The sequence below is a fragment of the Molothrus aeneus genome, chromosome 3, assembly GCF_037042795.1.
Source record: "Molothrus aeneus isolate 106 chromosome 3, BPBGC_Maene_1.0, whole genome shotgun sequence".
NCBI classification, from domain to species: Eukaryota; Metazoa; Chordata; class Aves; order Passeriformes; family Icteridae; genus Molothrus; species Molothrus aeneus.
This window is the reverse complement of record NC_089648.1, coordinates 107,948,520-107,963,296: the sequence shown is the minus strand read 5'-3', so window position 1 is coordinate 107,963,296 and position 14,777 is coordinate 107,948,520. Positions and strand designations below refer to the sequence as shown.

The 14,777-nt window shown below is 37.2% G+C and overlaps 1 protein-coding gene across 3 annotated transcripts in view; it reads right to left on the bottom strand.

The window, feature by feature from the left end:
- Positions 1 to 14,777, bottom strand: part of SUPT3H (SPT3 homolog, SAGA and STAGA complex component) — a 256,275-nt gene that overhangs the window by 118,222 nt on the left and 123,276 nt on the right. For 2 of the 3 annotated variants that reach the window (XM_066547590.1, XM_066547591.1), the window contains exon 3: positions 10,654 to 10,738. The exons of the other annotated variant lie outside the window; for it this stretch is intronic. In XM_066547590.1, coding sequence (XP_066403687.1) covers positions 10,654 to 10,738 — 85 coding nt within the window. The remainder of the gene's footprint in view (positions 1 to 10,653; positions 10,739 to 14,777) is intronic. 3 annotated transcript variants of the gene reach the window in all.

Sequence of the window (14,777 nt, the reverse complement as noted above, 5' to 3'; positions counted from 1 at the left end):
GTCAGCATTCACATCCCCATGTGTATGATACTGTCCGCAGAAGAAGCATTTGTCACAAGACTTTCTGTGTTGCCATGAATTCTTTCCTAAAATGTAGAATCTGTCTCTTCCCTTTCTTCCCCATCTAGTGCTCTCCTTCACACTCAGACACCAACAGCCCCGTTCCACCTGTTCCATCATTATCCACTTAAGTTTCTCTGGCCTCATCTGAAATTCAATTTGGAAGTAACACATCTGCTGACTCTCACTCCATTTACTACTTCTTGATGACTTCTCTGTCATCAGCACTTAATGTCCTGTAAAGCTACTTCCCAAACTCATTCTCCAGAGCAGACCTTCTGCAGGCTTCAATGCACCAGCCACATCTCCTCTTTCAAACTCCTCTGCCTCTTATTTCAATTATTCCCATTCTCTTGCTACTGAACATTTTTAGAAAGTGTCATGGGAAGCTCTTCCAAACTCTTTTCCACTACAAGGTTGTTTTCATCTTCCTTTATCCCACTACCTTAAACAACTCTTTGCTGAATCTCAGGCTTTGCATTCCTTATTCACAGCCTGGTTTCCACTTCAAGCACCATAATTCTTCTGCTACAGGAGAGAAAATAAGCATTCCCACAAAGCAGCTCTAAGTTTTTGTTCCTGAACACCTTCTCTTGTCATAAATCTTTGGCCTTTTTCCCAACTCTGACCCACCTCAGAAGCTGCATCATATCCTGCCCAATGAGTTTTCAATTTTTCTTTGCTCTCTGGTACTTTCCCTCACTGTGTACAGATCACCTCAGTCGAGCCTCTCTTTTAAAGAAATTGTATCTCAATCCAGCCCCAAATCTTCTCCAATTTGTTTCCTTCTCTTCATCTATTAAAAAACATACACTATGAAGTTTTCAGCTAATGCACAGACTTCTAACTCTGTCTTGGATCAGCTCCAAGGTGACTTTTCATAAATCCCATCCCTTAAAACTGTTCATTTTTGGGACACTGTGTGCCTCTTCCTAGCCAGAAACCTGGGCCTGTAGTATGTCTTTATTTTCTCTGACTTTTCTACTGGTTTTAACTTTGTTAACATCTCCTTCTGCCACAGAGAAATTCCTGTTTACCTCCTTTCCTCTTGCATTGCTTTAAGACTTCTGCCTTGGGGGAGTTCTCTCTCAGTTGGGAGCTTTGACTAAACATAGAAATCTACATCTGAGCTGGTCACCCAAGGCATAATTTATAGTCACTAGACAAAAATCAGCCTTCTGGGCCCAAATTCACCTCACCCTGAAAATAAATCACAGAAACCATAATTGGTTTGGGTTGGAAGGGGCCTTAAAGATCACCCAGTTCCAACACCTTGCCATGGGCAGGGAAACCTTTGACCATGCCAGGTGGCTCCAAGCCTTGTCCAGCCTGGCCTTGGACACTTCCAGGGGTGGGGCAGCCACAACTTCTCAGGGCAACCTGTGCCAGGGCCTCACCACCCTCACATTTAAATGCCTGAGAGAAGCCTAAATAGTATCTATCCTATAAGTAACATTTCTCTCTATTGTCACTCATTATTTCTCCAATAAGCAGACTCTAATTCACAGGAATATCAACAATTGATAACCAATAATTTGCTGAAATACCTCCTATGCCATGTGCCCACACAGAGATACAATGCCTTTACCCAAAATATAACAAAATGAGCAGCCTGGGCACGTAGTGACAGGACAAGAGGGAATGGCTTTAAACGGATATAGGTGGGTTTAGATTAGGTACTGGAAATAAATTCTTTACTGTGGGAATGGTGAGGCACTCAAAAGGTGACTTTTTGATGCTTTTACCAGAAAAGCCTTAAAACTAAAAAGGGAAGAATCCTCAAATTAAAGTGAAGTTTAATATGCATTTTCTGTGTCTGTATAGCTTTCATTTTTCTATGAAACACGTGAGTAAAAAAAATCATTGATACTTTTGGATACAGTTGTACAAAATTCCTAATACATTACTTTACACAATGGAAAGTTCTTCTGCCAACATACAGCAAAATCTCAGGTAAAGCAGAGAGTTAATTTTACTCTCAGTTGTCATCTTTGTCAGGAATGGGTTACAGCCCATACTTGCTTTGCTCCGTTTATTTGCAAGTCTGAGATAAAAGACTGTTTGTGCAAGTTTTTGTGTGTAAGTTATTTTCTGTCTATTCAAGGACTGTGCAGCAATCAACACTCCTATCAGGTAGAACTCGTGGCTAGAAGATAAAAGAACACAGAAATAAAAAGCATCGACATCTCCCACAATTAAATAAATACTGATCTAAGGGTTTCTGCTTTTATCGCTGTTTTTCTTGGCCAGTGACACTTACAGACACAAAAGGGCTGCATTTGCCAAAACTAAAGCACTTAAATTTTAAGAAAACAGATTTTGCAGTGCTTCAAGAAGTAAAACAGCTTCTGCCAAGTTTTGCAGTACTTGCTCACTATTTGTATTTCCAAAATAAAATTGTTTTGAATGATGGTAACACCTTTGCCTTCAGCTACTGTTTCCTTTTGCAGAAGAGCAGAACTGGAAGATGTTGGAAAAGGTGGAGAACTTTGGTATCAACAGCTGTCTATTAATAACCAAGTGCAGTATTAGAAACTCAGGACCTCTGAACACTAGGTGTCAGTGTAAGAAATGGAAAAATATCAAAAACCTGTTGTTTCCAATCAGGTGGATTAGCTAAGAAACCAGAAGCAGCTGTGTGACCACATTTCCTTGTAACTCCGTAACACTGTTAACAAGCCAATCTTCCTAAAAAATGTTATTCTGAAACTAACAGGTTTGCTTCAAATCAGATAAGGTGATCTAAAAATTACAATGAATTTGCTCTGTTAACCACTCTGAGATGACCTTTAAGGTTCATGAGTTACACTTCAAGACCATGCAGAGTTTTACACTACCCCTTTTCCACTACAGATATCCATAAATCAGTTTGTGTCTTTCACAATTAAAAGTTTACAGGTTGCTTGCTTTTCTTTTTTTTCCCCTTAGAATCAAGGAAAACTACATATCTATAACAGAAATACTGCTAATGTCTGAAGCCACAGAGGTGAGATGTCTCTCACTTCACTTAAGAAGCCCAGATTTTAAGTGCATGGCCAGAATTTTACATAACTATGTTAGGACATGAAGAATCACATGCTTGAAGTGCCCATTTATCTCTTGTAACACAAAAGATGATCTGGTGTCACTACCTCAGCTTTAGAAAAACATGTTTGTTATATTTGTTTGCTTTTATATTTTACCATTGATAAATTTCCGATGCTTTTCATTTAATGTACTAATTTCTGTCAGAATCAGAATACTAGGCAAGATGGATCTTTTTGTGCAGGATGGACTTTACACACATTTTCATATAATATTCTATTTATACCATACAAAGAGGATAAAGAAAGAATGAAACCCTGAACATCAACTTTCCATTTGGTTTCTGGAGCTTGGAATGCAATTATGTTCCTCAAAATCATAATCAGAATATTGATTTACCAGAGTTCACCATATTGAGCAATACAAATCTAATGATTACTCTTAAATTCTTGATTTGTTAGTAAGTGACATCAAGTGACTAGAAGTAGGCAAAGACCCTGAACACTGCATCTGTACACTGACTGTCCCTGCTCATCTCAGCTCATCCAAGGCCTCAACAGATGTTAACCTCTTCTGTTCTCCTAAAATTTTACATAAAAATTAAATAAAGGATGTATCTGTGTTTTAGAAACATGAGCTAGGTTCAGCTTATCAACTGTTTCATAAGAGCCCCAGAAGCCAAGGGAATTGAGTACATATATATTTAGGAATGCCACAGATTCCAAAGCCCCCACGAGTGAAATTTCATACCTACTTCATTCCTCTAGCCCAACAGTCTGAACAGGAATTGGATGTGTGAAGGGTGGTAAAAACAACCGTGTAAATATAGAGACATATATTCCTATACATTTACAGTACACATAAACCCATGACATTGTTATTAAAGGCCCAGTGTGATATAGAAAGCCAGCAAATACTGGGATTATTGCTGCCTGCACTACCTTCAGTCTTTATATTTTATGTGTTACAACACAATCTTTAAGCACTGATGACTTTTTGTTTTCATTACTTCAGTTTTCCATTTAATCTAGTCAATGCTTTGGATCTTTTTCTTCACTATTGAACATGCTAGTACAACTTTGTAGGTATAATTATTCATTTCTTTCTGTTTGATAATTTAGGGTTTTAATAACAATATCTTAGTCTCTTTCCACTTGTAAGGTCAGGGAAATTCATCACCACTGGATGCTGAGCAGCATCTCTACATGACCAGGCAAAAAGTAGCAACCCTCTGTTAGAGCACATGCTGACCCTGCACAGAGATCCATGGGAAAAGAAAAAATCTGACCAAGTCACCAATTCTCAGTCTCAAGAGAAAGCAGAGAGAGAGCCCAGAATCCCTAACTGGGACTCTTGAATCATCTCCTGTAGTAAATTCTGTGCTTGAGAATAGATCTGAATATGGTGAGCAAGGGGCAGACAATGTTTAAAGTAGAAAACTCAGGACATGTCTTTTCATATAAATCTATCATATAAATCTAAATACTGACCACATATAAATGCTGCAATTGCACAGGGAACAATTAACCACTTGCTAGATAAAAAGCTCCATCTCTTCTTTTCCATCCTATATGAGGAAATGCAGACAAACTTACAGTGCTGGTACTCAGTGAAATTTTTATACTACAGACTTATTTTCCACTTTGATTTCTTCCAGGGCAGGTGTGCCATGTGTTTGGTGCAAATGTATGCATGTTGTTTATTCGACTCTACAGTAGGAACAGAATGAATAGGGGAAGGATTTCTCCCAGATGGTTTTTGTGAACTCCCTTTATCCCATCCATGTAAACACACAGCATGTTCCAGCTTGCTGGGCTGTACATCCACCCTGTGACTTTGTACTAAGTCTGAATGTTTAGTTAGCCAGAAGATTGTTTCCATCCTGTGATTCCTTAGGTCCCTATGGTACCCTCGACTTCCTTTATTTTGTACAATCACAAATTATATTAGTTTGTCTTATTTTGATAACCCCTTTAATTAATGTCCTGCACAGGAAACTTTATAACCGTTTTAAAGCAGACTCATAAAACAAGGACTTTTCCTGTTGCTGGGGTGGCATAAGTGACAGTTACACGTAACTTTGGGATATCAGTGGGCAATTCCTACCCATGAAGGAGCTGCTTTCAATTCTTTCCTTCTTAAAAGGAACATCAGAAATGTTACAATTATTATATGTATGTATGTAAAGGTTACAAGTCAAACAGTTCCAAACCGTAGTAAGCAAACCCAGAGCTGTGTGAGGTTACACACATTAAAGTGACTGATCCAGTTTGTGAACAAATAACAACTGTGATTTAATTTTAAAAACCCAAGAACTTCTACAATCAAAAAATCTGTAAAGGACCAAGAAAGTTTTATCCTTGCTTCTGTTTAAATCCTCATTTTTCCTACTTGACTCTCCCATTGTTATAGTAATTTTCTCTGGAAGGGCAAGTGAAGGTGAGTTTTCCGTTCTTCTTTTGTTTTAAACTGCAATAAAAGAATAACAGCTGCAGGAATAAGGCTAGGACGAGAAGAAATTACATCATGATCCAGAAAATATACAGCCCTTTGAAAACATAAAATTCACGCTGCTTATGATAAGTAACTGTATTTTGTATCAGTAAACTTATGCTTGTCTCTGTACTTTCACCATTCCTTTTCCTAGGAAAAAGTGACAAATGACTACCCAATTTTTACTAAACTCACTATAAAAAAGCAATTTATTCCACAGGATGAATTTACCTCAGATCTACTCAAGACTCAGGCACATGGCTGAATCTCTGCATCCCACTCTAAGTTTTCTGCCTATGAATTACTGCTGCATTTTAATACAATCTGCATATGCCAGTATAGATTATTCACCTGCTGACCTGTGCTTTGTGTTTTGGTTGATACCAAAGGATTGATTCTGAATTAAATGTTGTGTGCATAAGAGAAAATTTATTTAAAATAGTTAAAAAACAACAAAAAAATTATCCATGTGTACACTCAAAGTGTTGATTTATACATATGTATAACTCAGGACCCAAATCATGTTCCTACACAGGAAGCAAAAGTGGAATATTAATAGTTTTAGGTATCAGCACAAGTTGTATGAAATTAAATACTATAGGAAGATAAAAGTAAATGACAAAGAAAATTCCAAAAAATATCACGTACAATATGATTTTGGGCAATTGAAGTTCCTTTAAGTTGACACTACTGAATTCTAAGAAAAACAACCAAGTTGGTCTGACTTCTATCATTTGACATCAATTGGAGAGAACAGAGTCCATCTTCCAGCAGACACACATTGGCTGACAGGGAGCAAACCACAATTCTATTAACATGAATTTTACCATTCATGACTCTCTCCATAAGGACTTATCACACATTACAAAGAATTACAGCAGATAAAACATTTAAAGGATGCAGTCCAAGGCTGTTGTGATGTGCTGTGGGCATGCCTCTGAGCAGCCACTCTGTCATGGACAGACAAGGCTACTTACCTGTATTTTATGATGTGCATATGTGTAATTTACCTATTCCTTTGTTGAACTCTGTCCTACTGCTAAAATATCTTCCATTTTGTAAAAACAAATCTAATCTCTTCCTAAAAGCTATTTGATATCACTGAAACAAAATGTAAAGGACTGAACTTTAAATCTAGTGCTACACTGAATAACCAAAGACTGTGAAAACAGGTGCCTGCACTACCTCTGCCATAGTGTGCCTAGAGAATAAACTGCTGGTATTTCATTCTGATAACAAAAACCCAGCTAATACATTGTCAGCATAAGGAAAGTAATACTATTTCGCTTTTAATATTAGTCTAATAATATTACATTTTCTTATGAATCAGCACAGAATGATAAAAATTTTGGAGAGAGCTGGTGAAGGTGAAGAGGGACTTTTTCTCTTTCATAAATATTATATAAAACCATTTCCAATTTTTTTTATATCTTTATATTTTATATCTGTGTACATGCAAGATTTAGGCTATTTTGATGGCAAACCTCTCAATGATAGTTTAATGATGAGCAAAAATTCCTATTCCATTACTCTTAGTTATAGCTTTTTTTTTCTTTTTTTTTTTACACAAAATGCTGAATAATATACATTTGTCCTAAAGGAGGATCTTCAAGTTTCCTTTCTAAGGGTCTGAATAGATATGAATAAGTTATTATAAAAGATGATGCTTCAAAAACTTCTTAGTGCACATGGAGATTGTACCAGATATGATGGAAGACTCAAACAGAAGAGGTCTTATTCCACTTCAAATGGTCAATAATTGAAAGGTTTGTCCCCTTCTGATTAACACCTTTTGCATTCCCTGTTGAACTGTTTTTGCAGGCACAACTTTCCTTGTATTACTTGTGCCTAACCATAAAGAAAATACAGCTTTGATTGGAACCTTTAGTTTTAGCCCACATAAAGAAGTACAATTTTAGGGTAACATGAAGGCATCTATAAATTCCTTAAACATTTGCCCATAAATGAACATTTAGATCTGTTACCAAATACTATCAGTCAAAAGTGAACTTGATTTCAAATTAAAACTTAAATTCATTGTGCTTATCAAATACATTGTGCTTGACCAAAAAATGTACAAAACTTTCTAGTGTAGGGGCTTTATGATTTTCTGTTGCTTGATATACAAAAAACAAAAGGTTTAATAACTACAATATAAGCATAAAAAATTCAAACTCATGACACAAATATGATGGAATTTATCTCTCACCTTTCATGCCTATCTCCTAGATATTCAAACCTAAGCCAGCTGTCAAAGGATTAATTTCTTAGTCAGCTGAGAATACAAATTCCTAGATAGATACAAACCCATTCAACTCAGAAAGTAATTTTAGGATGAAATGAATCTTCCTCTGGAGATGCTCATTTTCTCCTATACATTGCTATATACTTTTAGTAGAATTTTCCTTTATGCAAAGCAGTGTGCATGTTATGCAAAATACACGCAGAAATGGATCATAAAATGTGATGAAGACTCTTAAAAATCTGCTTTCCAGGAATTTGCCTTGTTAGTGCACTCATCTGCTACAGCAGCCAGACTTCATGAAGTGCACAGTGGTTTGAAGTAGTGACTGTATAAATCTGCCCAAACCAGACCTTGATTTAATAGAGTTCAGATCAACTCTGAAAATAGGAAGCTGGAACTATAAAGCTGCAAGATATCAAAAGTTAACCAATCAAAGGTAATCGTGCTGGAAACTTATTTTTTAATGCAGAGGCTCAAACCTGGACTTAATCAACAAGAACAAGCTCTTCTTACAAATGCTTACTATGAAAGATGTGTGCAACATGCCAGCTTTATTGCAGGTATAAAAGTAATTTCTACAGTTTCACTTTATACCTGTACTATAGATGGGAAAATGGACATGAATTAAACAAGAAATCATTAAATTACATAGTGAGAACTGCGTAGTCCATTAACATGAGCATTATGACAAAATCCAGGTGGTAAGCAATAAATTTACTTCTGCCGTCAGCTTCATTTATAAAAATAGCATTTTTCTAGTACTGGGTAAATACCATGAAAAACACCTACAAGTAAAGTGAAAATTTCACATAACTGCACAGAAGCTCAATAAGGATGTGCAATTGAGGATGACAAATGAGCAAAATTCCCTATCAGAAGCCCCAGGCATGTAAAACGCTACTGATTTAAGAGTTCCGGCATGTGAATGTCAGAGGTCAAAGCAATGAGCTATTAAAGATACTTTCACTTCCTCAGGAATAAAGTGCTGTCTTGGGCTGGGAGGGGAAAGGTTAGAAAAGCTGTTTATCTGCCGCTCCATTCCCATTCTTCCTTCTGTCAGGAAATCCTACAAGCTCCTGCACCCCACGCAGGGTTAACCCTGGGTCACATCCAGCCCCCGAGTAAGTTCCCGGCTTTGATTAAAGTGCAAAGACCACATGGCCACAGGTTGCACTTTCTCAGCTGCAGGGTTTGGTAAAGCTCAGCTCAGCTCAGTGGGACAGAGCAGCCCAGACTCCAGCATGTTACTGCTGAGAGAAGAGCGAAGCCGCAGCCATCGGTTTGCATAAATTACAGGGGGCATTAACAAAGAGAAAATGTTACTTTGTCAGAGCTAAAGCTGGAATAAGAACTACAAATACATGCCCAGGACAGAGTGTTTAACCAGCGGGAAACCTACAGAGAGGAGAGAGACATTGTCCCCTCCGAGGAGCCACGGGGCATGTTCAGGACAGCCCAAGAGGAGTGTAATAAGGAAAGAATCCACAAAGATGCCAGGAGACTGTGAAGACAGGGATATACTGTTGGGCTGTAGAAGTATGAGCAGAAAGAAACTGCCTGGAGCTGGAAGGGATGCCAAGGCATTTGCTGAGATGCAGGAAACTACTGAACAGCTGCTGGATTATGTGCAAAGCTGAAGGAAAACACCTGTTGCAGGCACACAGTGGGCAAGGGGAAGTCTGATTTTAGTATATTTCTATTAAAAACATAAATTTCTTATATGCATGAATATGTAGAAATATATATAAAATGTATTTTTATACACACATAAATATTTATAATGTGTGCTGTATCCCGTTCTGAATTTCATCATTTTACAGAAGCGTTTAGCTCTAGTTAAATGTAGTACCAGAATCTACCTTGAAACTTAAAAAGCCTTGTCATTGCTGAAAGGGCTCATTACAAAGAAGAGGTGTAGGAACTTGCAGCTCAAAGCTCTCAACTTGCATCTCAAACCCATGGACTCACCAGATGTAAATATTAGTTATAATATGTATTGTTATAATCCATATACATTAGTTCCATATAATGTCCATTCCCACACGTGCTGGTAATTTCATTCTAATCAGAGAATCATTAAGGTTGGAAAAGACCTTTGAGATTATCAAGTCAAACCATTCACCTAGCACTGCCACGACCACTAAACCCTGTCCCTCAGTGCCACATCTACATGTCTTTTAAGGGCTATGATAAGAAAATCACTCTTTTTATGAAGCTACAAGTGGCATGTCAGATTATACATTTCTATACAAAGGTATAGTCATTTGTCAGATGGCAAATTCATGCAATGGTGTAAAATGCCATGATTTATCTCTTAAGAGTAGATTTATTTACTAAAATATAGAGCAGTTCAATTTTAGAGTTGTTTCTGACAGATGTGATTCAAAACAACCTCATTTGTATAACACTTTCATTGGCTTTCAATATATTAAAATATTCCATATTTTGGCAAGTTTTTTGACAGAAATCAAAACATCTCATGGAAGGAATATTAAGACATAAATCCTAAGCAAATAATGCATTAACACAAATAACAAAACATAATTTTAACAAAACTAAAAAAGACAGCAAGGCAGTCTTTAGAAGAATAGTCAGTTCTTCTAACAATATAAAGTTTTTTTAACAAAAAATCCATCAGCTTTCTTCCCAGGGTCAGGTGGCGTTGCATGTCTGGCTCTATAGATCACTGAGACCAGAGCATCACCCTCAGTTTCTGTGTTTTATTTGTTCCTAAACCCTGGACAAGCTCTTATTAGCCATTAGATCACAAAAACATCATGTGGATTGAAGGATTTTTAGAGTGCAGGCTATTTTGCCAGTTATGTTCTTACCAAATTTATCAGCTGAGTGTGAACAATGTCTTCCACCAGAACTGCAGTTTCATGCAGAGGCCTGCGAGCATCTCCCAGGGAAAACCTGAAACAAAGAGTTTTATTGCAAGGTTATGGAAATTAGTTAAAGAGAAAAGAAGTATTGGTCTCCTGAAAGATAAAAAGAAGAAAATATAAATAATAACAGTAAGGTTAATACACCTGTATGTATGGAAATGGATCACTCAGCCTGGTGCAAGGGTTATAAACCAAAGTCGTGGGATTAGTGGAACAAAAGAGCTGCAGGATGTACACTAAAGCATGTATGGAGAAAAACTGAAAGACTGAGGAAACAGGAAAAATCCAGTTTGTAGGAACATTTTTGTACACCCCTCATCAATAAACAACACTGGAAAATCTACAACAATGGATGACAAGATTTTTGCCTCAGTGTCCACTGACAACCTCTCTTCACACATTTCTCTCAATGATCTTTAATGTCCTTTCCAACACAACAAATTCTATAATTCTGTGAGAAAAGAGCAAGCAAAACTGCAACACGTGCACTACTAACTCTGATTTTGAAGCTCCCTTTACTTACAAAATTACCAAATAACAATTTGAAAAGGTAAAATGCCAACAGCTTTTTATCCCAAATCTAAATGCTGGTGCTAAGATGTGGAAGAAACAAATGAAGGGTAAACATTTTATACATAATAATGTATGTGAGGCTCCTAAAGTCAGCACTGCAACATGAAATGGCAGGAGATCATAAAGAGATTATATATCACAAACAAAAGGCAAGGTGAGGCCAGCAAGGAACATAAAATGAGGAATAGTGACAGTGGACTTTGCAAGGCAATTTTTTCTTCTTCCTCCTTTTCTTATACTTCTGCTATTTCTTGCTCTCCAAGAAACACCAGTCTTATATCATTCTAGAGAAAGATAATTCCTGTGCTGTTTAGTATTTCCTCAGAACATTTCTAAGAATAAAACACTTTCTCTCCTCTTAAAGTTGAGTTTTTAAAATACAAAAACTTGCACAGTAAAATATACTCATTGTAAATTAAATAGCACAGGCCAATAATAACACTATATATTCTGATAAAAAGAGTGAAATTTTATTTACAAGCAAGACTCAAATCTTTATAGGTAACTGAATATATAAATTATTTCTTCACAAAAGTATTAGTCTACCTTGCAATATAGTAAAACACTATTTTATCTATAAACAACTAAAGAACCCTATAATAGGGTTCTTTTCCTTTATCTAATAATGAAATTATTTCCAGTGTTCTGCAAGCAGCATTCCAAATTCTAATAAATAAATAAATAAATCTCAGCCTGATATGTGTAAGAGCACAACAAAAGCTACTCAGGCAAAATCTGAGCATAAGCCAACAGTGTACAGCACTGGTCATAGCATGAGGAAATTACACTCTGTATTTGTCCCTTATCATTTGTCTCTCTTGTTGGGGCTATCAGCATCCTAGAGACATAGTGGTGTTTTATAATATGTTGTACATTTCTAAAATGAGCACAACTCAAATAATTTTTTCTCCATTATGCAGGGCTGCACATGCACATGGATTAGAATGTCAGGCACTTCCTAGGACTATAAGGACAGCACTGCAATCCATCCAGAGACTATTAAATATCTTATAAACTGCAAATACATGGACATGATATAGGAAATACATATAAAGAGAAATATTTATTATCATAATAGATTGGAAGATTTAACAGTATTGAGACCATCCAAGATTCCAAAAAAGTGCTCATACAGGATAAAGCTCAAATTTTTCTTTTTTTTCTTTTTTTTAACAGAAAGGTTTGTAAGTAAATGAAAATGACAATTAATAGTTGGTTTTAATCCCACAGGGCATACAAAACCAAAGAGAAGAGTTATCACAAATATAATATACTGTTCATTCTTAACTGCTGGTCTATTTTTTAAAGATAATTATTCTTTCTTTTTAAGGCATCAAATACAAAATGAATCAACTATGCAAGACAGTAGTAAACACCTGGTGTCCAACAATATCAGCTTAGACATACATTTCTCACATTCACAGTTTTACTCAGCACCCCAAATATACAAATTAAAGGGCTTTGGGTTTCTTTTCCAAAGACAACGAAGTGCAAGAACCAAAATCTGTTTCTGAGGCAGGATGCTGCCTCTACATTGAGCTGCCCTCCTCATCTGCATTCAGAAATCTCTCTCACAAGTATTTCACAGTTCCCCAAATAGCAGGAGGGGCAGAGGGGTTGCAATCATGATGCAGGCACATCGATCCAAAAGGAGACAAACATCAAATCTCAGGATAAGGGCCAATGGCTTCAAACTGAAAGAGGATAGATTTAGAAAGGTACCAAGAGGAAATTCTTCCCTGTGAGGGTGGTGAGGCCCTGGCACAGGTTGCCCTGAGAAGCCGTGGCTGCCCCATCCCTGGAAGTGTCCAAGGCCAGCTTGGACAGATCTTGGACAACCTGGGACAGTGGAAGATTTCCCTGCCCATGGCAGGGGCTTGGATCTTTATGGTCCTTTCCAACCCAAACCATCCTGTGATTCGGTGATAGACAGAGTTGATGCTGAGACATGAAGAAAGGTTAATGTCAACTGTACTTCTTGATTTAGTAAAAAATCAAGTTCCAGATGCACCTACTTTCTTCCTCTGTCACTTCCATCCTTTCTACCTTCCAAAGCTATTTCTATCTCAGTTTGCCTTCACTGTTTTCCCACGTAACTTCTGCCAGCTTCTTTCCCACACAGAGAAAACAAGATACTGGCATGGTGGTTTCAGCAAAAAGTAAAAACCATCACACCCACCCACAGCCGCTTCCTTTTCCTTTGCAATGGATCCAGGATTTTCAGACACTAAAATAAAAGTTAAGCTTCTTTATTCGTTAATTGTATTTGTACAGCATTTGATATGGTTCTTGATTCTAACATGCTTTTAGGATAACATTCTTTAAGATACCAAACACAGCCTTTTTTTATGTCTTTCTGCTACCAGAGGTAATAATATTTAGAAATGCACAAGTAGCTTATTACTTTAACTCTTTCATTTTTTTCCCTTCACTTTTGCATTGTACCTCTCCACAGCAGAATAAACACTATACTGCAAGTCAGATGGCTCAGATTTTCCCAAGTGGCAGAATACAAAGTAGTTTAAGAACTAAAAGAAAACACTTTAAAAAAAGACCCCCAAATTTGGTGCCCTTGCTTCTGGGAAGTGAAGCTGAACTTGATGCTTTAATATAAATTATGAATTTCATTTCACATGTGCTTTGCTTTTATGGTTCATGAGAGTCTTTTAAAGAACCTTCCATTCACTAGACATATTAATAAGTCTTCCTATGAAACACATAAAAATTCTGTTGAAAATAAAAAAAGAGCTGTTTCTCCACAGGTAAATACTGAAGAGGAAATATATCAAAATACAACCTTAGCTGGGCATCAAAGCAGCAAAGTATTATGGAAGACAGTCCTGGTAATAGAAGCATCAACCCATTAGACATGTCCTACAATAACAAAGCCTTCTTAGAAGATCCTATTTCAAAGGTTTGTCTGTTTTAAGGAAACATTTTTACAAGGGGGGGATCAACTTACTGAGATTTTCACAGGAGGATTAAAATAGTAGCATGGAGAAAGAAAAGACTGCTGCAGCGCTTTTATTGTTTACTTTTAGCTTCTATTTCTAATTTATTTAAGTTCCTGTAATGATGTTTCCAGGCTCTTCAAAAGGGTAAATCTCCAAGCCACTAAGTGCCTACATGAAGTATCATGGTACTATGTGTAAACACACGCTCATACTTGGCACATGCTAAGGTCCCACTGCTGCTCGTGGTGCAGGGACTGACATTTATAAGAACTTCAAAATAGGCAGCTACAGAAATAGATGAAGTACTTTTTGCTGCATTTTCAGGGGTTTAAGTGCCTGAGAAAGGTATTGGGGCAGGCAAGGCACAGGCTTGGTTCAAACCCCTGATGCAGAGCTCTCCAGGTGGCCAGACCACCAGGAGAGTAGACTGTGGAGACAGAGAGCTGCTGCAACCTCCCGTCCTCCACAGCCCCAAAAAGCTGTCCTGGCCAGAAAGGAACTATAACCAGGGTGGCTGGGAGTGCACTGAGCTAGAATAAA